This window comes from Eulemur rufifrons, chromosome 3 (assembly GCF_041146395.1).
Source record: "Eulemur rufifrons isolate Redbay chromosome 3, OSU_ERuf_1, whole genome shotgun sequence".
Classification (NCBI taxonomy): domain Eukaryota; kingdom Metazoa; phylum Chordata; class Mammalia; order Primates; family Lemuridae; genus Eulemur; species Eulemur rufifrons.
Genome location: NC_090985.1, coordinates 10,314,558 through 10,339,510, shown reverse-complemented (window position 1 = coordinate 10,339,510; position 24,953 = coordinate 10,314,558). Strand labels below are relative to the sequence as shown.

The 24,953-nt window shown below is 46.3% G+C and overlaps 1 protein-coding gene across 2 annotated transcripts in view; it reads right to left on the bottom strand.

Annotated features, from left to right (window-relative positions):
- SLCO3A1 (solute carrier organic anion transporter family member 3A1) overlaps window positions 1–21,265 on the bottom strand; it is a 282,154-nt gene extending 260,889 nt beyond the window's left edge. Inside the window, exon 1 of one of the 2 annotated variants that reach the window (XM_069465764.1) lies at window positions 20,891–21,265. In XM_069465764.1, coding sequence (XP_069321865.1) covers window positions 20,891–21,070 — 180 coding nt within the window. In that variant the 5' untranslated portion in view covers window positions 21,071–21,265. The remainder of the gene's footprint in view (window positions 1–20,890) is intronic. The other variant, XM_069465763.1, reaches the window with a different exon arrangement.
- Between the last annotated feature and the right edge of the window lie 3,688 nt (window positions 21,266–24,953).

Here is a 24,953-nt window from a genome sequence, read left to right as displayed (position 1 = left end):
AACAGCTTCATTTGAAGGCCTTAAGAACCACCAGTTACCCAGCTGAAAGAACCCCGGTGAGTCATGCCAGCCTTTTGTTTCCCCAGCCAGCCTAAGATATGCAGGAGGGGGTTGCCCAGAGGAAGGAATCAGCCTTCCGAACTAGGTAGAAAAGACAAGGAAGGTTGGGAAATGCCACCCCTGGGAATGAAACCCAAAGGCAGGAATTTAACAAGAGGTAGCATCTTATCTGGGAAGCTGGAACCCAGAGATCTGAGGCTACAACTCTAAGAATTCTGTAAGAATCTGGGGGAGGGGTCAGCAAACTTTTCTGTAAAAGGCCAGATAGTAGGTATTTTAGGCTTTGCATGCCATATTACTTGCAGGCCATATGGTTTCTGTCATACGATAATAATATAAACATGAATCAGCATGGCTATGTTCCAATAAAACTTGACTTACAAAAATAGACGGCAGGCTGGATTTGGCCTGCAGGGCTGCAATTTGCCAACTCCTGCTCTAGAATCATTGCTCCATGTTTGTGACTGATTTTCAGCTATCCCCACAGTTCTCCACTGTGAGTTACAGAAAAACCTTCACAGCAAAAAGGGCCTGAGAAACCATCTCCAGGGACCCATTGAAGGGATGACAGACAATGAGGCCAGTACTCATCACACCTGCCAGGCACAGTGCTAAGTGCGTCCCAGGTGGTAACTCATCTCATGCTCAGGAGAACCCTCTATGGCAGGTACTCTTATCACCCCAAGTGACAGATGATGAAACAGAAGTCCAAAGGGTGAGGAACCAACCCAGAGTCACACACAATGGGAAGAGCTGGAATTGGCATTTGGGCAGTCTCGCTCCAGAGTGAAGTTTTTATGCCATGGATAGAATAAACTGGAAAGTCGATGCCAACATCATGCCATTGAACCAGGAAGAAGACTACAATGGGCAGGGGAGAGGGAAGCAGGAGAAGTTGCCTGAGAAGTGGGTTTGTAACAGAAATGCAGCTTGGGTCCCCAACACCGAGCTGCGAAGTGGGAGGACACTGCCACCGTCAATCAGATAATGTGCACAGGTGTTTCATGCAGTGCCAGGCACAGAGCAGATGCTCAATAAACGCTAGAGACTGTTACCACTGGACACCGAGCTAGTGCCTACTCAGGATTTCTGCAACTGCCTCATCTGTTACATGATGCCAACACTAACTGCCAACCTCGAGGGAGCGAATGTCCCCGTCACATGGAGCGGTCTGGACGTGACCACCCATCTTAACCCAGAAGTCAGCCTCAGCATCATGAGCTGGGGTCAACCAGACATTTTAATCCAAAGTACTTAAAAGAATTCCTCACCAGTTATCTCATGTAATCCAGCAAAACTTAAATCTAGTCAAGCAAAAACTCACTTCCAATGTACACTATGGAACACTCTGTGAAATGTTCCGTAGAATGACGACCGGCCTGACCTCCTCAGCAGGTTAACATAATGGAAAAAAGTGGGGAAATTATTCTAGATTAAGAGAGACTGAAAGTGTAGCTAACGTGTGGACACAACCAAAGTGTCCATGGACAGATGACTGATGGATAAGCAAACTGCTGTGTACATATACGATGGAATGCTATTCAGCCTTTAAGAAGAAAGGAAATTCTGACACTTGAGGACATTGTGCTAAGTGAACTAAGCCTGCCACAGAAGGACAAATACTGCATGATTCCACTTACAGGAGGTCCCTAGAGTAGTCAACATCACAGAGACAGAAAATAGAATGGGGGTTGCCAGGGTGGGGAGGGGGAAACGGGGAGTTACTGAGTAATGGGTATGCAGTTGCCGTGTGGCACGACAGAGTTCTGGAAATGGACGGTGGCGTGGTGGCTGTTGCACAACACTGTGAATGTACTACGCTTAATACTGTCGTTCCCCCTTACCCGACATCTTCCTTCCTCAGTTTCAGTTACCCAAGGTCAACTACGGTCAGAGGTGAGTACAATACAATAAGATATTTTGAGAGAGAGACTGCGTTCATATAACTTATTATTTCTTTTCTTTTCTTTTTAGAGACAGGGTCTCACTCTATCACCCAGGCTGGAGTGCAGTGGCACGATCACGGCTCACTGCAGCCTCAAACTCCCCGGCTCAAGTCATCCTCCTGCCTCACTCAGCCTCCCCAGTAGCTAAGACTACAAGTGCATGCCACCATGCCCAGCAAATTTTTCTTATTTTTTATACAGATGGGGTCTCCCTATGTTGCTCAGGATGGTCTCAAACTTCCGGCCTCAAAAGATCCTCCCACCTCTGCCTCCCAAAACATTTGGATTATAGGTGTGAGCCACCACACCCAGCCCACATAACTTTTCTTACTGTATGTTGTTATAATTGTTCTATTTTATTATTAATTTTTGTTGTTATTCTCTTACTGTCCCTAATTTATAAATTAAACTTTATCACAGGTAGGTACATACAGGAAAAAACATAGCATATATAGGGTTTGGTACTATCTAAGGTTTCAGGCATACCTTGGGGACCTTGGAACATATTCCCTGTAGGTAAGGAACTACTGTACCACTGAGTTCAGCGTACACTTAAAAATGGTTACGATAGTAAATTTTATTTACTTGTATTTTGCCACAATAAAAAAAACTGAAAGTAAAAGACACTGAAAGTCATACAAGTCATACAAGTGAAATGTATGATCTTTAATTGGTTTGTGGCTGTTTAAAAGCAGATAAATAGTTCTATAAAAAGAGCTAGGTATAGAGCTAGAAATGGCAATAGCAATAGAAATATTTTGGGAATGTTTGGAGAACCTGAATATGTAGGGGGCATTAATTGAAATTAGGGAGTAGTTAATTTTGTTAGGAGTGATAATAGGGTTATGGTTTTAGAGGGAAATGACCATATTTTATGGAGAGGTATACCAAAGTATTGAGGGATAAAGTGTCATTATTTCTATAACATACTTTAAAGTGGTTCTGGGAAAAAAGTATATGTATATATTTATGTATGGATGGATGTGGGTGTATATGCATGACAAAAATGTGCCAAATCTTAACAATTATTCAATCCTAGGTGTTGAGTACATGAGTATTCACTGCACTGTCATTTCCACTCTTTTGTTTTGAGAAGTTTCAACACAGAATTAAAAACAAAAATGGGGCAAAAATGCCCCACAGATATCCAGGGTTGCTGTAAGTCTGAAATGACACAATCCAGGACAACATGCTGAAACCCATTAAACATTCCACACGTGTAAAACGGCATTGTACCCACTGTTTTGGTTTTGAGAAGAAAACTGAGACCCACAGTAAATAGACGACTCCCTCACCAAGCAGTCTTTTAACAAATGTCAAAATGATACTCAGCCCTGCAGAATGCTTTTTCAATACGGTAAATGTAATTTTGCGCTAAGATTTTGAAAAATGACCATTTGTTGAAGAAGTAAATACTAATTAGAGTGTCTGCTCACACTGGCATGGAGCACTCTGTAATTTTGTGGGAGTTGTTATGGCAGAAATATTACATAATGGCCCATGTTTTTGAGCGGCTGGCTGTTCAGATCGAGAACACAGGTAACAACATGCAGGGAGCGGGGGCCCTGGGACCAGCCCTGGAATGTGGAAAAGTTCTTTTTCAGAGCACTCCCATCACTTGCAGATGCCACCGTGACCTAAAGGGAAGGACAGGAACAGATACCAGATTCTCTAGCCTCAATAAAGTCACATTCAACGTTCATTACCTTTTACCTCAGTTTAACACATTAACTGCCATGTGAGTTGTATTTAACTCACGCTAGTTTTGAGCCTGGGGCCTCATGAAGCATATGTAACTCATGCATCTCTTTACCTTGGGAGCTGTGTGAACTATTTTTCAAGTTGCATGTAACTCACATACAGAAATCAATAAAAAAAAAATGACAAATTTTTCATTAAATTAGAAAGGATCATTTTGCTTTGGAAGTTTTTATTTTATTTTTGTAATAGAACACCATGGCCCCAAGGAGAAATGTTTTTTTCCAGTGTGGTAGTCAATGTGTTAAAAAACAAAGAGAGCACAGTGTTCTCTCACAAGTGGTAACTTATTAAAACAATAGCGAAACATTCAACTTGCTTAAGCATTCAGTTCAGGGGGGATTTTTTTTAAGGAGGTGCAGTCTGAGGAAAGAGAAGGGACGTTAGACTAAGCTAGGACCCGGAGGATCAAACACCAGCTGTGTCAGCTTGGGAAAGTTCTTTAACTCCTCAGAGCCCTGGTTTCCCTATCTGTAAAGCTGAAATAATGGCATGAACCTCATGGGACTTGTGTTAAGAGTTAAATCAGTCCATTTACTTACTTCCTGGCACACACCACATCCTCAAAAAATGTCCACTCCCTTTCCACAGAGGGTCTGACTCCCCAATCTTTTGTGACCACCCCCTTGAATCTCATCATCTTATTTTGTAATTCAGAAAAGCAATGAGGAATCAGAATTTATACCAGCAAAACAAAACTATAAGCAACCTGCCATACACAAATTGGGTAATGGAATATTATACAATCTTCTCAAATAGTGCTAGACACTTCCCAGTTAAATGTAGAATTCAACTTCCATACAAAATCTCACTCTTCCTAAATCTTAACCCAAAAAAGTTCAAAGCAGAAATAAAATATTCATCAACCAAAACACACACACAAACACACACGCACACACACACACACACACACAAGAAAGTGAGCACACGCCAGCGTCACAAACTCAAAAAGTGGCTGCCAAGGAAAGCAAAGGAAGAATGGTCCAGGGTGGCAAGGCTCACAGCCCTGGCATCCAGCATCCTCAGGGAGATAAAACAGTGAATAAATTAAAGTCCTCAGAGTTTTCATTAACATCACCAAATCTTGGGAAAAAGAACCTGCATAGTTATCCATATATTCCCTTCTTCTGACTAAGGAAGAGTAAAAACATCCACTGGGGAGAAAAGGATGAAATGATGCCCTGAACCATGGTGCTGATTATCTCTGCTGGAAGGCAGGGAAGGCTCTGGGAGAGTCCACAGTGAGATCCACGGCTGATCTGAGGCCAGACAATACTGCTGCAGGGGATGCAGTGTGTGCCCCATACACAGCCAGACTGAACCCACTTAACAGGACCTGCAAGAGATCCCAGAAGCAAAAGCTACCAAGCTCACATCTGGCCAACACTACTCAGCACCCAGCACACCACCTGCTGTAGCTTAGCTGGCCCAGCCATCTCGCGTGTCTTCAGGTTATAGAAAGCATGAACAGAGACTGAAGACCTGCCTTCAAACTTCAGCTTGGTGGCAAAGAAGAGAAAAGGAGAGGCTTCAAGTGAAGGAATCAAACAAAAATATGGGCTGAGTTAGGCAAAAATAAAATGAAGACGCAAGCAAATGACAAGGCATGGCATCTATAAGCACAGACTCCTGGGGAGAAAGGCAAGAAAGCAACATTGTGTCAAAGACAAAGAACTCAGCCTAAAAAGAACATAACCAACTAAGAGGAGGATTCTCCCCAAAAGATCTTTGAGCCATTTAGAATTTCATAAGAATATGAGTTTAATACATCAAGAACTCAAAGGCAACATACTAAAAAAATTTTTTTAAGAAAAATAAGATTATAAACCTAAAGTAATAAACAAGGAAATAAAATCAACAATAGAAAATAAGTACATGCAATAGAATCTACACAGAACGAAAGAAAGATGGCTTAAAATCAATTTATTGGCTAAGAGGAAAGCTAAAAATAAACACAGGAAACATAAAGAAAAACAAGGGATTCCAGCGATCTAAGCAAAGCAAACACTAAGGAGTGTAACAATCCAACACACAGACAACTGGTGCCCTCACAGCAGAGCACTCGCCACTCAGAACCAAGCGCCTGAAGAAATAACACAAGAAAATTCTCCTGAAACAAATAAAGAATTGCATCTGATGATTCAAAGGACACATCAAGTTCCAAAAAATATGACAAGTATAATGTAGCAGTAATATATATTAGGATTAAGTTATATGTCAAATATTAAAAAGTAATTCCTCATACCTCTAATCTATAGGCAAATAATCTACAAGGGAGGAAAAATAAGGGTGGTCTTGGATGCTTCTGCAACAACATTCAAGGGCAGAAGACAGTGACTTCTTTCAAGTTTTACTGAAGTAAATCTTCTATTAAATTTCAGTGAAATTAAATTTACTACTTTGTATTTTAAGAACAAATATGTTATAAAGTATATCTGGTCAGCCAGCCATTTTTCCATGTATAAGAACAGAAAGAACTCTAAATTGATATATTCCAGATAATAATTATTATAAGGGGGAATTATTCTTCCCTCCTCCTAAAATTCATACCTTGATACACACTAGAGAAACTTCCACCTTCCGGAAGTAACAGAGAAAAAAGCGTCTGCTCTCCTGACTTCCTCACTCCATCCTCCTCAAAGGGAGAATTGACAACTTATCCAATTGGTAAAATTTTGAGTAGAAATCTAGGAAGTTTGACCTGACCGCTTCCTTTCTCCGACTTCGGTGAACAGTCCTCAGGACGCACACATTCTCTGCTCTTCCGGGAAGTAAGTTACCTGAGCAGGTGTGCACCTGCAGGGACGAAGCCTGCAGTGCTGACTGGGTGCATTTGATTCTGGGGACAGAGTAGTGAGAAGCCTGAATCTGGCCACAAACTGAGTGTTCCAATCCAAACCCCCAATTTTTCCATACAAACCTCAAGATGATATTGTAACACCCCTGTGGCTGACTGGTCTGTCTGCTTCTCAATGGATTCTTACTCAGGAAAGGGTTAGAGTGAGGGCAGAGAAGAAAGTGTGATCTCATTGTCTCTCCTTAAACCCCAACATCAGTCATGATTATTGCTGAACAGAGGATGTAGAATTTTTAAAAATATTTTTTATCTGAGCTTTTCTTAATGAATATATATTGTCTTTATAAAAACAGTAAGGTCACTTTTCTTTAAAACCATAACACTAGAGAAGAACATCTCATGTTACAGAAAAGTAAATCATAATGGTTTAGGAGAAAGAGCAGGTTCCTAAATAGAATGTAGGGTGAGATCCAATTTAATTATTATTTTTAAAAAATCACAATAGTAACATACACTGCGGAGAGGCCTGGGCTAAGCCCTTTGGATGGATTATCTCATTTAGAATTCATGAGCTCATCTGAAGTGGGTATAAATATCATCCCAGTCTTAGAGATGAGGAAATTGGGAATTAGAGAGGGAAAGCAATTTGCCCAAAGCCAGACAAGACGAACCAGTATCAGATGAGGACTTCCAAGACCCCAAAGCCCACATCCTTTATCACTTTGTGGTCCTGAAATCATACATCAGTGCACGTAGACAGAGAGAGACTTAAAGGTCACACACCAAAATGTTGACAGTTTATCTCCAGGTTCTTGGGATTTTGAATGATTGTTGTTCTTTTTTTGAAAATGTATCTGTGTTTATCTCTATGTTCCAAGTTGTCAAGGACACATACATTCCTTTTGTGATAAGTGAAACAGTAGTGTCTTTATAATACACAAAAAAGCCACAGCATGAACTTGAAGTTGGAGTTGGTGGTAGAGCAAGGTAATGAGCATATAAAGATAATATACACGTGATGCTCACCGGGCTCTCCAGCCAGCTCAGCCGGTGCACAGATCGGTGGCCGAGGGCTGGGGCAACAGTCTGGCCTGACTCCACACACCCTTCCCCTCAGGCCTTGAAACTGAAGGGAAACCACCTCAGTAAGTGCCCCCCAGCCTCCCAGTCCCCGGGTCCCCCGGGTCCCACATCCCGACAGCCAGTGAGGTCTGCACATGGGCTGGCTTCTCTCTCAGGCCCTAATGACTATCTATTCCAAGGGGGAGTGGCCGCTCTCAGCAGCTTGCCAAGTTCTTCCCAAGGAGAACAGGAGGGGAAGTTTGAAGGGCCTCCATCCAATTTTTAAACTGTAAACTGCACGCCCACTTTTTGTTTGGAGACATTTCCTGTGTGTGAACACAGTTTGTTCTGTTACCAGCTTTAAAGTTATCCAGAACTGATATATCCGAGGCCTAGCAAATGTGTTGACAAAAAAAAAAAAAGTCAAATATAATAGGACCTTTCCTAATGTTGTTAGCTCAACTTGTAGAAACCCAATTTGTAGATGATGCAAAAGAGAGGTTCAAGACAGAGGTGTCATTGTGTCCTCAGGGCCAAGGCCCCATAGCTCCCTCTCCTCCTGAGCTGCCCCCATCCCAGTGAGCACGGTGTTCCAGGACAACCGGCGTCCTTCAGCCCCTTGGCCACACCGTGCCATGAAGCCACGCTTGCTTCTAGCCAAGTCTGAGCACGCCCTGCGTGCAGTTCCCTCCAGGCTGGCAGACTGACTTCTATCAGCATTTTGCCACGCCACTTCAAAGGGAGGGAGGAGGGGTGGAGGGATAGAAGCTTTGCCAAGAGAGGTGCCGACAGCCCCCGCACTGCTAACTGGAGCGGAGAGCCACCGCGCCAGCCCTGACATGCCCTGTGTGGCTGCAGCTCTGGGTTCCCAGCCCGCCCCTGCTCCATCACAGCCTTCCCAATCCCACCCCACCCCCAGGGACTTCCCTCGGCCAGCCTCTTACCAGCACCGCACCTGACGTCTTGCTACCCCTCCATCTTCCCCTGACCAAGGCTGAGAAAATGAAGCCACATCCCCAACCATAAACATCCTCCCCATCCACCCAGGACCATCTCCAGCACCACCTCCCACCTTGGCCCAATACTTTGCTTCTTTTTTCAGACACCACATTGTCCCGTGTAACACAACTAGACTAGACGCAGAACTTGAAGAGGGCTCAACCGCCGCCTGGCCCAAGACCTAAAACATTCTAATGAATGAGTCATTAATGAAAAAATTATAAACATGCCATCTCCCCCACTAGGATAAATCAACTCCACGAGGGCCAAGAACGTGCCTTATTCAACTCTATATTGCTTGCAGCACTTAAGGAAGTTGTCGAAGTTAATTAGTTTGGCAGAGACCAAGCTGACATTTTTTTTAAAGGGAGCCTGTGCTGAGAAATTCTGAGAATCATACCACTCCCACCCCCACCAAAAAAACACGGAGAGGGATGAGATTAGAATGCAGATGTCTGGTCCTAACTTAACACATACCTGGCCAAATCTGAGACGGGCTGGCACGGCGCACAGCGATAGAGTCTCTTTTGGTATCACGGAATCTGACAGGGTTTCAAGGAGGAGACAGAGCCAGCTGGAAATTTTACCAGGCCTAGTTCCTGGTAAGGAGCCCTGGGCATGAGGGGTGGCGGACACGTGTGAGTACACATGTACATATACACAGTTCTCACCCACATGTCTGTCCAGGGTTTTTTACATGCATTCCGCATCCAGTTAAATCCCTGCATTCATCTAGGCCCAGAAAGAGGAAAGGACTTGTTCAAAGCTACTCAGTCATCCAATCAGGTTCACTCCCACAAATCCAACCACCACCCCCAGAGAGAAACATGGTTACCTTCTTCCAGAAAGGAAACGAGGATTGTCAGCACTTCTTCAAAGACAGGGGGTTCCCAGTATAAGTGACTATCTCACCAATATCCCGTAATCCTCCTACAGAACCTTGACCTTTAAGAGGACAGAGTCTGCCTTTGTTTTCTTTATACCCGCAGACTGTTTTAGGGTCCTTTGCTCTTTTTTTCCCACTGGTGTTATGCGTTGAATGGTGTCAAGTCCTAACTCCCTGTACCTGTGAATGTGACCTTATTTGGAAACAAGGATTTAGCAGATGTAAGCAAGTAAAATGAGGTCATTAGGATGAACCTTAATCCAACATGACTGGTGTCCTTCTAAGAAAAGGAGAGAGAGACATGGGGGAAATGCTATGTGACGATGGCGGCAGAGACGGAGTGATGCAGCTACAAGCCAAGGGATGCCAAGGACCAGCGGCCACCTCCAGAAGCCAGAGGAGGGAAGGCAGGACGCAGAGGACACCCAGCGTCTCAGAGGAGGCATGGCCCTGCTGACACCTTGATTTCAGACTTCCAGCCTCCAGGACCGTGAGACCATAGATCTGTTGTTCAAGCCACCCCATTTGTAGTAATTTGTTACGGCAGTCCTAGGAAACTCATCCAGCTGGTTTCTTCCTTCAGAAATGTCCACAGAGGCACACTGACCTCATCCACCCTCTCACCTCCAGGCCCAGGACCACCTCACAATCAAAGGATAAACCGTAAAAGGCACTTTCTCGTTTATAATGTAACTCAACTTTGGTCTAACATCTGAGATACTGAAAATGTTAGAGAATAACCCTATTGCTCTATGAAGTCTACAACAGGAAAGGTTTAAATAAAATATGAAGGCCCTGCTCCCCCACCCCTGCTCCCAAATAAAGTACAGAACTGGCCCAGGAAGGCAAGAATTAACGTATAGTTCGTGGTGGGAGGTGAAATTGGATCTTCAAGGCCTGCGAGAGGCCAAGCCCAGCTGCACTGTCTCCTGGGTGCAGGTGGCGGGAAGCCAACCAGGGAAGGGGCCGGAAGGATGGATATTAACACTGCCCGTGGCAAAGGCCTGGCATGCCAGTGTCACTCAGGCGGGACCTGGATGTTGACTCCCGGAAGTCTTACCCATCTGACTGTGACATCCCGTCAGGGTTGGTGGCGCGTGACACTGATGGGGTCAGGGGCCAGCAGAGGGAGATGAGAAGAAAATGAATGAACAACCAGGAGGTGACAGAGCTGAACTGACCACTGTGACCACCACGGCTCGGCTCATTGGGCGCAAAGGGAAAAGCAGCCACCAAGGCAAGGAACCTGAACAGGAGAGCACGCAGCTTCCTCTTGTGGGATCTAAAATATTTCACTTGTCATGCTGAATAGTCTCCCTGACAGCCTTGGGTGCTACAAGCCCTTAGTTATTTTTAATTGCCACCCTGTTACTGTAATTTTTAAACCCAGAAGTATTCCCCAATGAAATCCAAAGTATCAGAAGGCAAATATATATAAATATATATGTATATTTATATCTGTTCACTAGATTAAGGATGGGTATGGTGCCTCTTGGAAAACATTGAGCCTATTAAAAAAGAGAAACATTTTAAAAGAGAATGAGAGAAATTAAGTTTTTTCCCCCAGCATTCATCAAAACAGTATTTTTTATTTATATATGTTTATAATCATTATTTGCAAAAATAAAACTATCTGTTGTCTCTGCTTCCTGACTGCTCACCTGCTCACACCTGCTAGGTAACATGGTCTGGCTCTACAGGATGGGGCTGTACATTTGGGTAAGTCACTTAATGCTGTGCCCTGATTTTGCCTAAGATGAAAGCAACAAATGCAGAGATTCCAAAATGTTATATTTAAGAAGACCTATAAGAACAGGTCTTCCAATAAAAGGCCAAGACCGACCTTAGGACATAGAGAATATAAGCCTATTGGACAATCAATTCTACCTGTGCAGCTCCAGCAGGTGAACAGGGCCACATTTGGATTTAGCCCAAGTGCTGTTGGCTCCACGTGCCACTCTGAGCCTGGTTCAGGGAGGACCCCTCGTCTGCCCATCATCTGCAAGCCGCAAGGCTGCAAAACTGCTCCCTGACTTTGTCACCTATGTACATGCATCTCTTTGATGCATTATGTGGCTTGGTAAAGGGAAGGTGCTAATTTATGTTTTTTGTTTCTAAAAGATATCCTCCCTTTGGCTATCTGAGAAACTGTTGTCGGCATGTCAAGCTTCCCAGCCTACGTAAGTATTTACCAGCACTGGGTAAGCAGCACAACATGCCACATAAATCAGGAGTCTTGTCCTCAATTTTCTTGCATATAAGGACAAGAGAGACCTGTCGGAAGCTCTCTTATATCTATTTCAATGGGTCTCGCTCCCTTTAAGTCTCTTCTCCTCAATCCTCACTCTGGCCAAAAAAAAAGCTCCTTGCCTACATTTCAGAAGGAGACTGGAAATCTGAACTCAGTCATGGAGTGCGCTGTGCACCCCACGCATGTATAGCTTCAAGAAGAGGATGGTGTGATGTGCACATTGGAATACATGCAGGTTATGCAAATTATCCCACAAGACACAGCAAATTCCAAGTGGCATCAGAGCAGCACTTTGGGAAATGAAATGGCCAAAGGGATGGTGTCCGTCACAATCCACAGCGGTTGTACTCACGGACATCCCATGGAACTGCATGAGCAATCCCTAAAGCTGGCCTTAAGGGAGGTCTGCCCTCCACAACCTTGAGAGCTGCAGTGACAACAGACCCAGGAGGAGCCCTGTGCTCCCCTGGAGAGAAGCAAAGTTGGTATTGATGCCACAGCCAGCCGAGTTCAAGGGGGACAGGTCTAGGTGGCTCTGCGGATCTACTTCCAACAATTCTCAGACCCAAAAAGCCAACAGAGAGATTAACTAATCAACACTATTCTTTATTTTACAGGTTGGAACACAATGATTGAATCTTACATAATAAAAACATATGAGTCCACGCTGCTTTAGACATTTTCATCTTCATTAAGGGAATTCTTAGCAGAGTAAACACAAGATTTCAGGTACAGTATTTTAAAGCTTATATAATCAGTTGAGGGCAGCAATCCAATTTCAACTTGCTTATATTCAAGGTGGTAATTTCTCATTCTAATCAGCTGAAGATGGGAGAGCAGCGTGAGAATGGGAGAGCACATCCAACAATTAGAGGAGTGCGCCTACTTTACATAAGCCTTTTGCAAAGGGTGGGAGGAGACATAGCCATTAATATTTTATAGTAGTAGTCTTCAACTGAAAAACACCTCTGTGACACTGTTCTCCCTACACCAACCTTGCAAGTACAGAAATGACGGTAAAAATAATAATTTCTACCTTCTTCAAGTTCTTGTAGTTATTTGGGCACTGATTTGGGGAGGAGTCTTCCCACTATTCGATTTGTTGTTTTCTCCAGCACTATTTCTTGAAAGCCTGCTCAGCCTCTGCCTATTTCTTCTAACTCTGCCCAACTGGGAACCTGGGTATCTATGAAAGGAGAGCCACAGCAGCTTTAGAGCTACCCAGAAAAAGTTTCAAGGGCTACCTGGACAGGCTCATTATCCAGAGACCCAGAAGTTGTCCTGAAGGATGACTTACCAGACAAATTAGAATCTGCCACCATAGTACAGAACTAAGGGAATGTGGATGGACAGATGGACGGATGGAAAAACAAATGGCAAACCCCAGGGTTTTGAATGGACTCTCGAGACTGCGTGGTAATGAGGTCCTGGGACTTGGGCCTCCTGCCACACCCTAGCAATGAGGTAGTCACACCACTGCCTGCTGGGCCAGTTCCCAGAATTTTCAGAGGGTTCATGGCCAAGATTTCAACAAAAACCAATGCTCGGGAAGTAAGATTTCCTCATTATAGTCAGTGCTCTCTTTGAATCCATGACCAGGTAACTTAAAATGCCACTTGGGATATTATATCCCAGGACGTTACATCCTGAAAAGGAGAGCGCTGAAGAGGTACTGTGGGGGTATTTATGAAGGAAATCATCAAGGCCACAGGGAAGGTGGGCTCACACCTCTTTCTGCCCTCCATTAAAAAGTAAGGCTTCTAGCAGCCTATGTTGCCTTTTGCTTCTAAATAGTTTCAACGTGTCTTGACTGGAAGGGATAAATGTGACTTCTGTTTAAGTCCAGGAAAATACTAATGACCAGCTATCGTATCTTAGAGAAATAACTATTTCGTGTTTGCAGAGGAATACCCAGTTACTGTAGAAACAATAGCTGGGTTGGTTATCATCATTGCTATTAAAGAACGGAGCTGCTCAGTTCTCAGTCAGCGAGGGCTTCCCTTTTCCGAGGGGCTTGGCTCAAAGCCACAAAGAAGAACTGAAATAAAGAAGTGGGGAGTTGCCGGCTGCCGGATTCTGTGCACATCCGAGGGAATGTCCCCAGGCTGGCTTGTCACTGGAATGCCCAGATGAAGGCTGCCTAGGCACGCTCGCTCCACAACCGGAGCTGTGTGATTCTGTGTTTTAGACACGGTTCTCTCCTTAGTGAAGTCATCCAGAGTCACCAGGGTTTGGGGGCTCTGTGGTCCTCTGAGTGCACACTCTCTCTTGTGAAGCCCATGGCATTTGAATGTGAATCTAAAAAGTCACCTAAAATGTCCCCTGCAACCTGATTCACCGAGAAGAGCCCAGTTCATTCTGTATCCTAAGGACAGGACTAACCAAACTGGGGGTAGGAAAGCTGCTTCTAAGCTACAGACGGGACGAGAGTGGTGTTGCGCAGAGGCACACTCCTCGACAGCTGCCATAAGCCAGGGTGAACAAATCCACAGGACGGGACACAAGACTACGTCAACAGCTCCTTTGTTTTGCTTCTGAGAAAGCACAAAAAGACCAAGATTGGGGAAATGTACAGCAATGTCCTTGGTGGGGCCCCCATAAATACTGCAAGAGGATTCAAGTTGAAGGCACGAGACCTGAGCCCTTCCGGGCAACCAGGGCTCTTAAACAAGGCTGCCTGGAGGGCAGCATATGTCCACAACATATGTCCCTTGGTCCTCCCGCTCCTGACACCTCAGGCTCCCTTGACGTGGCCACTCAGCCCTTCGTCCAGTGAAGCAAAGCCAGCTACAGGGCCCAGATCACCAGTTCAGGAAACAGAAGACCAACCTCACACAATATCCCACATCCTCACGTCCCTGGGAGGGACTTCTGCTGTTGCTAACGTTAATGAGCAGGGTTATGCCATTACTGTTCAAGTAACTGTTGAACACTGCACCCTATGAGAAGTACTGCATCACGTGTCTATTTATTAAAACCTCTTCACCATTCATAAGAGGCTTTATCATTATCCCCATTTTCCAGATGAGGCTATTGAGCCTCAAGTAAGACAAGTCACCAAGAGCTGGTAAATAGCAGGTCCAGCTTCAAATCCAGGCCTTCTGACTCCAAGTCCAACGCTCTTTCTGCTGACCCTCAGCTGTCCACCACCCACCCTCAAGCCTTTACACTCCGTGGCCAGAGCAACAGACACTGAGCACCTCCCAAAGCGAGGCATCAGGGCACCCACCCCTCCTGGCCACCCTGCCTGCCCTGCTTCACCCGTCCAGTAGCACCGACGGCTATAAATGATGCACATAAATCCCACTCCAGTAGTGGGTTCCTCTTCCACATGAATAAGTTTACAGCATCCTTAAGATGAAATGGATTGCTGTATTTATACTAAACAGAATTAGCAACAGGTACTTAAATTATTTCTTGCTTTTAAAAACAATTAACCTCACAGACAAAAATGTTCATGCCAAATAAAAAACTACTTGAGTGTGCGATTCACTAAAGCAAAACCAAAGCTTGATTAAACTCATTTTATTAATATTTCTTATTGGTTGGGGCTAAGTAGTTAACATGGGGCAGTAAATATGCACAACCATATTATTAATAATAGCTAATATGTATTTGGCACTCACTATGTGCCAGATAGTGTTCACAGTGCTTTATAAGTACTGACTCAGTTAATCCTCACAGCAAAGCTGAGGGTAGGTACTATTATGACCCCAGTTTTACAATGAAAAACTGAGGCACAGAGAGGTTAAGTAACCAGCCCAAGGTCACAGAGCTGTTAAAGAGGGGACATACAAATGAATCCCAGGTTTTCTGACACTCACCCAGTGAGCCACAGTTGCCTCAGACACTTGCATCCTCCACCTTGGAGTTTTAACCATTTAACTTGGAGTTTAGTTAAGCAGTAAGTTTAACATTTTAGTTAGCTTCTCACGCTAACACATAAACACTTAGATTACATAAAACACAAGTGTCTTCAAACCACATCAATTCACTTATCCTATGAATCAAGTTCAATAACTCCACTTTTGTTCCTGTTTATTATCTATTTTGTAGATACAGAAATAGAAGCTGAAAACAAAAATAAACTTAAAAAGCAAGGATGCTATCTTTCTGATCTACAGATTACCAAAGGCATTTTTGGGAGGCAAGAAAATATAGCTGACTTGTCTGTAGGGGAGACTGGGTTCCAACTCCACGTGTAAGCCACACAAGCAAAATGACCACTGCGTAAATAGATAATGCATGAAGGAGTGTGCAGAATACAGGAGGGTACATGTGCAAAACAGAAGTCAAGAGCTTTCCTTTGACTCTACTTTGTAGAGCTTATTAAATGATGTCAGTAGTGAAATCTGAGCAAGTTGGAAGGCCAGAGAAATACTGCCAATAGGGAGTTTTATTCTCCACCACTTCTACGTGAAATGCAGCCGTATCCTCATCGTCTTTGCAACGCCACACTTACTAATTCCCAGGCCAGTCTGCTAAGTGAATTCGGTCCCTGATCAAAGCGGCACCTCAAAGTTTGCTTTTAGATACTCAAGATAAATTCACAGAGATCCTCTTGCTCGAGCTGCCGTTACCCAGCTGTTCACCAGGACTTTGCGCAAGAGGAAAGCTATCCAGCATAACACGGAACAGCGCCGCGCCAGCAGCATGCGCGCTGAGCTGTACACGCTGAGCAACTGATTAGCAAGGCGATGCCACTGCAGAGAGGCCTCTCGGTCATCCTTGCTATAAGGTGTCTAAAATGGAAGCAGGGGAGAGTTAACAAAATTCAGGAAAGAGCTCTTGTTCACTTTATAACCAATTCGGTTTCTTCTATTATTAAACAGACAAGCGAAACCCCCCTCAGAAGCAAAGGTATATATACAAAGCTATTTGAAAGAAATTTTCAGAAATACATTTTTCTCCTTAATTATTAAACATTTTAAACCAAGCTGTAAGAGAGAAAAAAAAAAAAACCCCAGGGTAATCTTATTTCTTACTACCTGAGGCTACATAGTAATTATGCAAATGGCAGGGAATTTGTCACTTTGAGTAACCATAAGTGTATAAAATAATTTGATTAAGTAAAATACAGTTACCTTAGTCATCATACTAATTTGACAAGGACTTTAAAAATGTCTCTCAGCTGTCTGTTTCTGGGTTGGATATGCAAAAACCCATCTTCAAAATGATGCTTCTTTAGGAAAAACAAAATAACAAATCCAGCAGTTTCACCTCACACATTAATTGTAAGCCCTGAATGTTCTTAGGCCTAAAAAATAAAAAAGTGACTTTCAAGCAGTGAGGTAGAGCCTCGTTAACCATACTCAGTCATCTGTGTCATTACTTTGTCACCACAACCTCAGACTTACTTTAGCATAACTCTAAACAGGAAAATACCTACCCCCTGGTTCACAGGAACTGCCTGTGTGTTCCATGCAGGAGACTAGACCGGCCTTTTTTCAGTTTTCATCCTGAGGACATTCAAATGCATTTGTATGTGAGCCTCAATAGTAATTACCCAGAGGTGTCAGAGGTTTTAATTTCCTGTACACATCCTTATCTACTCCAGGCCTCAGTAATTTGATAACATACAGGAACCTCTATATGCAGGGCTACCCTCACCGAATGGCTGAAAACATCTCAGCGGGTCTCTACAAAGCAAAGATAAAGTGCACACGAAATGACTTTCTCTCCACGCATTTCCCATACGCCTGTGCCTTCTCCAAACAGTCCAAGACTGAAGCAGATGTTACATCCTTGCAAATAGGTCAGTTCAGACTCGAGCCACCCAAAGTAAAGACCCGAGTAGAGGAAAATTAACTCGCATTCTCTGTTCTGCACACAAGGGCTATCAAACTGAGCGGGTCTCTCTTCTAATGCTGAAAAAATTATTTCACATCCAGTCAGGAAGTTTCAGTGACTTTGACAGAACAGCCCTGTGACTGTTGGCTTTTCTGAAGCATGATTTCCAGTTAAGACATTTGCAACTGTAAGAGATTTGAGAATCCACAGCTGGCCCGGGCTGTACCTGAATCTGGCTGTCAGGATCAATGTCCTCCTGTCCCCCCCCTGGAAGGCCTCAACATCACGGTGAAAAGCTGCAGGTCCCCAGCCTGGCCTACCAACGGGTGGCCTTCTCACACACAGCACAGTTCTCCCTTGAGTTTCCTCTCTGGGCAGGTTCTTGATGGAAAGTACTCGTTCTCTCTCTCTCTCTGTCTCTGAGACACACACACACACACACACACACACACATGTATACGTCCTGCTGTTCAAAGCTGCTACTCAAATCACAGGCAACTTCCTGCTTCAGTTCTGCAGTTGGAAAGCCCTATACTAGTGTCACTGAGGACACTGGGAAATCTGTGTTTTCAGAAAGAAAAGAGAGAAATGAAGTGAGAGTTGCAGATATATTTTTAAGGCACCTGGGGAGACAAAATAAGAAGGTAAGCTGCATGGACTTTTGGAATCAAATAGGAAATAATGTCATTGGCATAGAATTGTAATCACCTTCATCCCTATGAAAAGAAGCAATGTTGGCAGTGTCTCAAGGCAAGCTCTTCCTCAGGTATCTGAAAATGCTTCCTTAGAGAGGCAGGCTGATTGCCGACGTAAAGATCACAGATAACACACACCTTGCACGCGGACCTACATACAAAGGGTCTCAGGTTTACTAAGAAAGCCATGAGGATGAATTAAAAAGAAGAAATTGCCTTTCCTGCAGACAGCTGACATTCTCCAATTATCCAGAGAAGCCTCTCATGGCTGAAAAACAACAAACTTTTTTTTTCCACCTCCCAAGTAACAGATGAAGAGAAAACTCTGAAATGGCCCAGAAGAGCAAGGCCCATAGCAAGCTGAATCAGTCAGCCCTGACAAGCCAACTATTTGTTTTCATGAGGTTCAGATGGCCACACAAAGTCTGGGGCAGCCAGGCAAAGCAGAGCCCTGAGAACCTTATGCCTCTGTTCCTAGTAATGAAAATGAATTCAATTTCCTAGGCCTGTCCTCTCTTGGGCCTCCATCTGCTTTCTGCAAGTCACCTGTTGACTACTGTTACCCTACCCCACCGACCCAGGCTTTCCATCAGTCAAAGCTAGAAATGCCAGGATGCCACCAGCAGGTGGACTAATTCCTCTCCCGCCTGCCATCCACCTGTCCTGGGATTAAAGTCAACCTTCTATCCCTTCAGGCCAGCCCTGCCTCCAGAAGTCCACCACTCCTGGAGCACTCTGCTTGTTAACTTTCTAACACAGCTAGGCCATTCATCTAGTTGAAGCCCAGCTTATTACTTTGTAAAATCCTTAGATCATTGCAAGTGAAAAATAATAAGCCTACACCTTTATCATTCCTGTGGTGAAAAGTTCTGTTGCGTTTGCCACACATGAATAATGTACTCTACTGAGCAAAATTGGTTTGAGGCAAACAAACTGTTAAACTGGAGGCAGCTGTTGATATACTAATTACCTCCTTTTAAACACAGACCCAGTTAGGTATTATGTACTTTGCATATACTAGAGTACAAACCCACATATATTTTATTAATGTGTATTTGCATCTTGTATGTGTACCTATTTAAATATTTTAACAGTCAAATTCTCCCTAAGGAAGCTCTGATAAACTGACTCCAAAAACACGGTTATCCCCTGTCCCCAAAACTGTGTACAACTATAGACAAAATAAATGCATTTTACAAAACAAAACAAAATGTGCTTGTGGCCACAGGGTTCATTTGCAACAAAGAAGTTATGGATGCAAACAACAGAGACAAGAATGTAAACACCTTTCATCTCAGACCGGATCAACAGAAATGCATTTTATTTTCAAAAGCCCTGGAATTCCATCACGCCAAGAACAGAGATGAGTTTGAAGACCCCTGTCATAACCATACAACTTACCCAACACCAGAGACCAAGCATACTTGCCTTTAACAGCAAGGCTTGCACCTTGGGAGACTATTTATGAATGGTATAGGATCTGGAGCATCTGGCCATCATTAACTTTAACCCAAGGCCAGGAATAAGGGATTAATAGTAACATCAGTATTTCAGGATGCATGCGGATCTATCTCTGGACGTGGTTATCCAACAGCCAAAATCTTGTCCAAATCTATCTCCATCAAACTTGCTCAGGAACACTCAAAGTCTGTGACATTTGATTCCAGTTTCAGGTCAATAGCCAAGTAATGCTTTAACACTATAAACTCTCAAAAATCCTTTTGTGTTTAGACAGGCCTGCACTTGAGTCTGGAAGCGCACTCTGGAACTCAAGTTGGGACCACCTGAGCAGGGCAGGCGAAAGCCACAAAGTAGGTGCTTGACAGTGCTGAGTCATTACAAGCTGTTTCCTCTGATATGTTATGCACCCATGGGCCCTTTGAGCATTAATATCCACTTTCTGGAGGCAAATAAAATACATGCACATTGTGCAAAATGATGCAACCTTCTGTGGGCGAGAGACCACGGTAGGACTATAGCTCTAAGAGTGGGTAGCAAGGAACTACACAAACTCGCCGCTGCTCTCCAGGTACTGTAACTTTATCCCAGACGCTGAAAGATGGCTATTGGGCTACGGGATGGGAATATTCCTCCCGCAGCCCCGGCTCAGATCAGGGCCCCACTAGGGCACGTTTTACTCTAAGCTGTTAAATCCCCTCGTAATTGGCGGATGGAAAAAGCGCCTGGAGAAAATGATGCATAATGGATTTGTTCTCGAGGAGGATGGACTACAGAGTAGAGGACACGGGGTGCTAACTGGCTTTTCTTCCCATGTGCAGGTCACCTGAAAACCCGATGCCTTCCTCTCCAAGGAGGCTCCTGAACTCACCATCTGGCTCCACTTTCAAGGGAGGAAAGGAATGGTTTCACGCCCACCTGCCCGCCGCCTCTCCTCCCCGGGCACCCCCAGCCCCCGCCGAGCGCGCGAGCTGCCGCCGGCATCCACGTCCCGCCTGCTCCCCGCTAGCTGAGCAGCCCCGGCCGGCAGCTCCCCCGGCGGCCGCCTCTGCACCACTCGCCAACCTCCACGCCGCCGAGGTCATGCCCGCCTGCCCCGGCGCCCGGGCGGCCCCCACCCCGTGCCAGCCCGCGACCCCGGGGCGCGCTGGGGAAGGGGCCCGCGGCGGAGTTGACACGGGGACTCACCAGGTAGGCGCCCACCGTGCCCTGAGCCAACATCAGGGCGCACTCGGACACCAGGAAGATCTTGATGTTGGAGAAGCAGGACACCTTCTTTTTCTTCTTCTTGTTCCTCTGCGCCTCGTCCCCCTGCAGCTCGCCGCTCCGGCCGCCGCCCGATGAGCCGCCCGGCTTCTTGCCCTGCATCCTTCCCCCACCGCCGCCGCCGCCGCCGCTTTCCCGCTCGCCCCGGGTGTCGGGGCCGCTGCCGGGAGGGGGTGAGCGCCGCGAGGCTGCGTGCTGTCCCCGCCCCGGGCCCGCGGCGGTCGCCCCCGTCCTGCCCGGGCTGGAGAGGTGGAAGGCACAGCTCCTCGCAGCCGCCGCTGCCGCCGCCGCGATCGCCCCCTGCCTCCGCCTCCGCCTCCGCCTCCGCCCTCCCCTCGCCTCCTCCTCCGGCTCGGGCTGTGCCAATCACAGGGACTCCTCGCGCCGCCCGCCGCCGCCGCCGCCGCCGCCGCCGCCTCGCCACCCGCGGACGCCCGCCGCTGCCATCGCCCGCTTCCCTCGCCCGCCGGCTGCGCCCACCCTCGCCCCAGGCCCCAGCGCCGGGGGTTGGGGCCTGATCGCCGCCGCGCGCTCCCGCCGCGCCGCGCCGCGCCGCCCTGCCCGTGCGCCCCCGGGGAGGCGCGGGGGGAACGGGCTTGGGCGCTGGGGGCGGCCGGGCGGCCGCGGGTTGGGTTCCGGCTGCCGGGAGCGCTGGGGCGGGAGAGCCCTTGCGGAGTCGGGAGACGGTGCCCGGAGCGCTAGGCGGTGCCCGGCCGCTAGATGGCGCTGCGGGACCCGGGGCCGGCGGCGGAGACCGTGGTGCTGCGCCCCGCGCGGAGATTGGGGTGCCGGCGTGGAGATGGGGGAGCCGAGGCGACCCCGGGGCCGGGACCTGGTGCGCGGCACCGGGGCGCTAGGCCGGAGAGGAGGCGCTGTTCCCAGGAAGAGAGAGTACTGAATACCCAGGCAGGGCTTGGCGCGCGCTCTTCCCTCGCTCCGGATTTCTGGGGACAGATGTTGCGCTCTGGGGCTTGGGAAGGTGCCAGAGGTCAGAGCTGCTTGAGGCTTCTGCCGCCTGCCGGACTGGGCTCCTGCTCTCCCAGGGTACTGGGCGTGTTTACAAGGCCCTGTAACCCGAAAGGAGAGAAGGGGAAGTTAGAGTAACCCGTCGGGAGGCGCACAGACGATCGGCCACCCCGGCCGCGGTGTCCAGGCGAGTGCATGGGCACAGCGGCCTGAGAGGGCCTTGTCCGGCCCCCGTCTGCCTGGAGCCCAGGCCGAAGCAGGCAGGGAGCGGCTCGCGGCAGGCCTGCCCAGGTCCCCGCCCTCCCCTGGCTCTGTGGCCGGGGCCACCATGGTGACCAGAGTGCTCTGGCCCGTGGCAGCCGCTCCTTATGATCAGTCCCCATCCTCAGTATTACCAAGGAGTGTGGGCCACCGAGACTACCAATGGGATCTGCTAGTTCTCAAACGCAGCTTTCGGAGGCTCAGAGGAAACTGGACAGGACCGGACAGGTACCAGGAAACATTCAGCAACTTCCACCTGGGCAACTGGGGGGCCCAGCCACTCATTTGAAAAGCCTTTCCTTAACAATTGTGTCAAAGAAAATGATCCACTCTCCTGGGCTCATATGTCCCAATGCAGGCTCAGATTTGAAACTGAATGGTAATTAACACAACGGCAATTTTTACTTTCTCCCGTAGAACTTGAATGAGAATAGGCGGTGTAAGGCTGGGGGTGTTGTGCTGCCATACCATTTAAATATAAACTGCTTCATCCTTCTGTGATTCCAGACTGGATCTCACCCAGGCTTGGTGTCACTTTGGAACACTCCTTCCTTGTCCAGGCCACCTCCTATCTGAATTGGCTTCTCTTACAGAAGTATTTTCCCTAGTTTTTCTACTTCCTGTCATCACCCGCTACCCCATTCCCCACCAGTCCTATCATTGGAATCCTTGCCGCAGGGGCCCCCAGTGCTCCCCACACCCTGCCATCACTCATAGCCAGCTTTCTACAGAATCTTAGCTCCACCCCTGCCCCTGCCCATCACTCTTCATGGTGGAGGCAACTCCCCACTTCCTGAGGAGAAGGCCCTTAATGAGTGAGCTCTCTTCCCTGCCTCTGACTGTGAGCTGCAGAACGGAGCTGAGACTTTTTACTCGTCTCCGCTGATCCCATTGCTACTGAAATGTGCAGAATGCTCTTTGTAGTAACAAGAGCTAATGTTTATTGTGTGCTTGCTCTGGCCGGGCATCGTTCTGTGTGCTTCAACCAAAATTAACAATTTAATCCTCACAACAATCCTCTAAACCAGACACTATAATATTATTAGCCCTGTTTTACAGATGAGAACACTGAGGACTGGAAGGTTTAACTAACCTGACCAATGTCACTCACCTAGTAAATGGTAGGGCCAGCCTTTGAAACCAGGATGTCTGCTATCGTAGCCCAGGTTCTTAATAACTACCTATGTATTATCTCATATATCACCCAGTGGTCCATCTCATGCGGAGGGCTGGACTTGTATTGTTCCTCTTTTATAAATGGAGACTCAGAGAGGTATAGTGACTAGCCCAGTGTCACACAGCTAGAAAGGGACAGACTTGCATCCAAGCCCAGCCCTCTGCTCTAAACCTCATTGCCTCATGTACAGGTTGAGAAGGACACAGGCTTTTTTCAGTTTAACCATTTATTTCACATTTAACTGTCTTTAGAGAAATCACCCACTTTTGCTGCAAGAGAAAGGATTCTGGATTTGGGTTGTAGATTCTTCCTATAATTAGTGGTAAGCAGCCAGGAAAGTAATCCTGCTCCTGAAGCCTTAAGAATCATCAAAGTCGGCCTGAAAGAAATCAGGCTGCAACTTCACAACTGGCAGAAAGAAGGAATTTAACATGTTTAGTTCCCTTCTCTCTTTGCTCATCCTTTATTTATTTGTAGATCAAGGCTCCAGAGATGATGAGGTGGGTTTATGAGTGTCTGATGCTTCTGCTTGGAGGTGCCCTTGACCCATATGCAGACAGAGAGAAGAACAGAAAAATAGTAACCATCCTTGTATCTGTATAGCACATTAATGCTTGTAAAGTACTTTTATATCCTGCTTCTCAGTTGAATATCAACAGGGAGAGCTGACCTTATTAGCCCCATTTTACTCATAAGAAACAGCAGCAAGTAGATTTAGGGAGCTCACAGCTAGCAAGTGGCAACCATTGAACCTGCATTTTCCACCCCGAATTGGTGGGAGTACTGAGGAGCAGGAGGAAGTGGGCTAGATGGGGCTTAGCCCTCCCATGATCTGCAGTGTCCCCTCTAATCAGCCTTGGAAATAAATGGTGGACAATCATGAACAGAGAGGCCAACAGCTTAAACCCCAGCACTTCAAATGGGTTTCGTTAAACGTTGCCTTGGAGAATTGCTCTAACCACCACTTCCAGGCTGGGGCCTTTTGCATTCATCCCTCCCCCTAGTGGTAGACAGTGAATTTAGGAACAGGTCAGTGTTATGAATAACTCTAGAACCCATGTGAAAATTTTGGCCTCTCAACTACATTTCTGGGCTAGGTGGCTTTTCAAAGTGAGATGAAAATACTGCTAGCTAAGGCTGTGGTTCCATGATTCCTTACTTTGTTGGCTACTAGAGGTACTGCAAACACTGGGAAGCCATGTAATCTTGAAATCGACTCTAGCAAAGCAAAAAGAAAATGGAGTGACATGATAGAATACATTGGCTTTTGATCTGTAACATATTAATAAGCAGTGGGTAAATGCTCAGTGATTGGGCTGTGGAGAGCTTTTCTCCCCCACTTTTGAGAGGACTGTCAGTTCATTTCTGTGGGAGAGAAGCGGGTTAACTTCATGGTCATGGAAAGGAAAAATGACAATATCTTCCTCTGTTACTGGGCTGTGGCCAGCCTGCACAGTAAGCAGCCTCCATGTAATTCAACACAATGAGAAACTGTTGTTCGAGTAATTCACATGAACCACTTTTTGCCAGCTTCAATTTTGTTCACAGGCAAATACAAAGTTGAAAAATAAATGCAAAGAA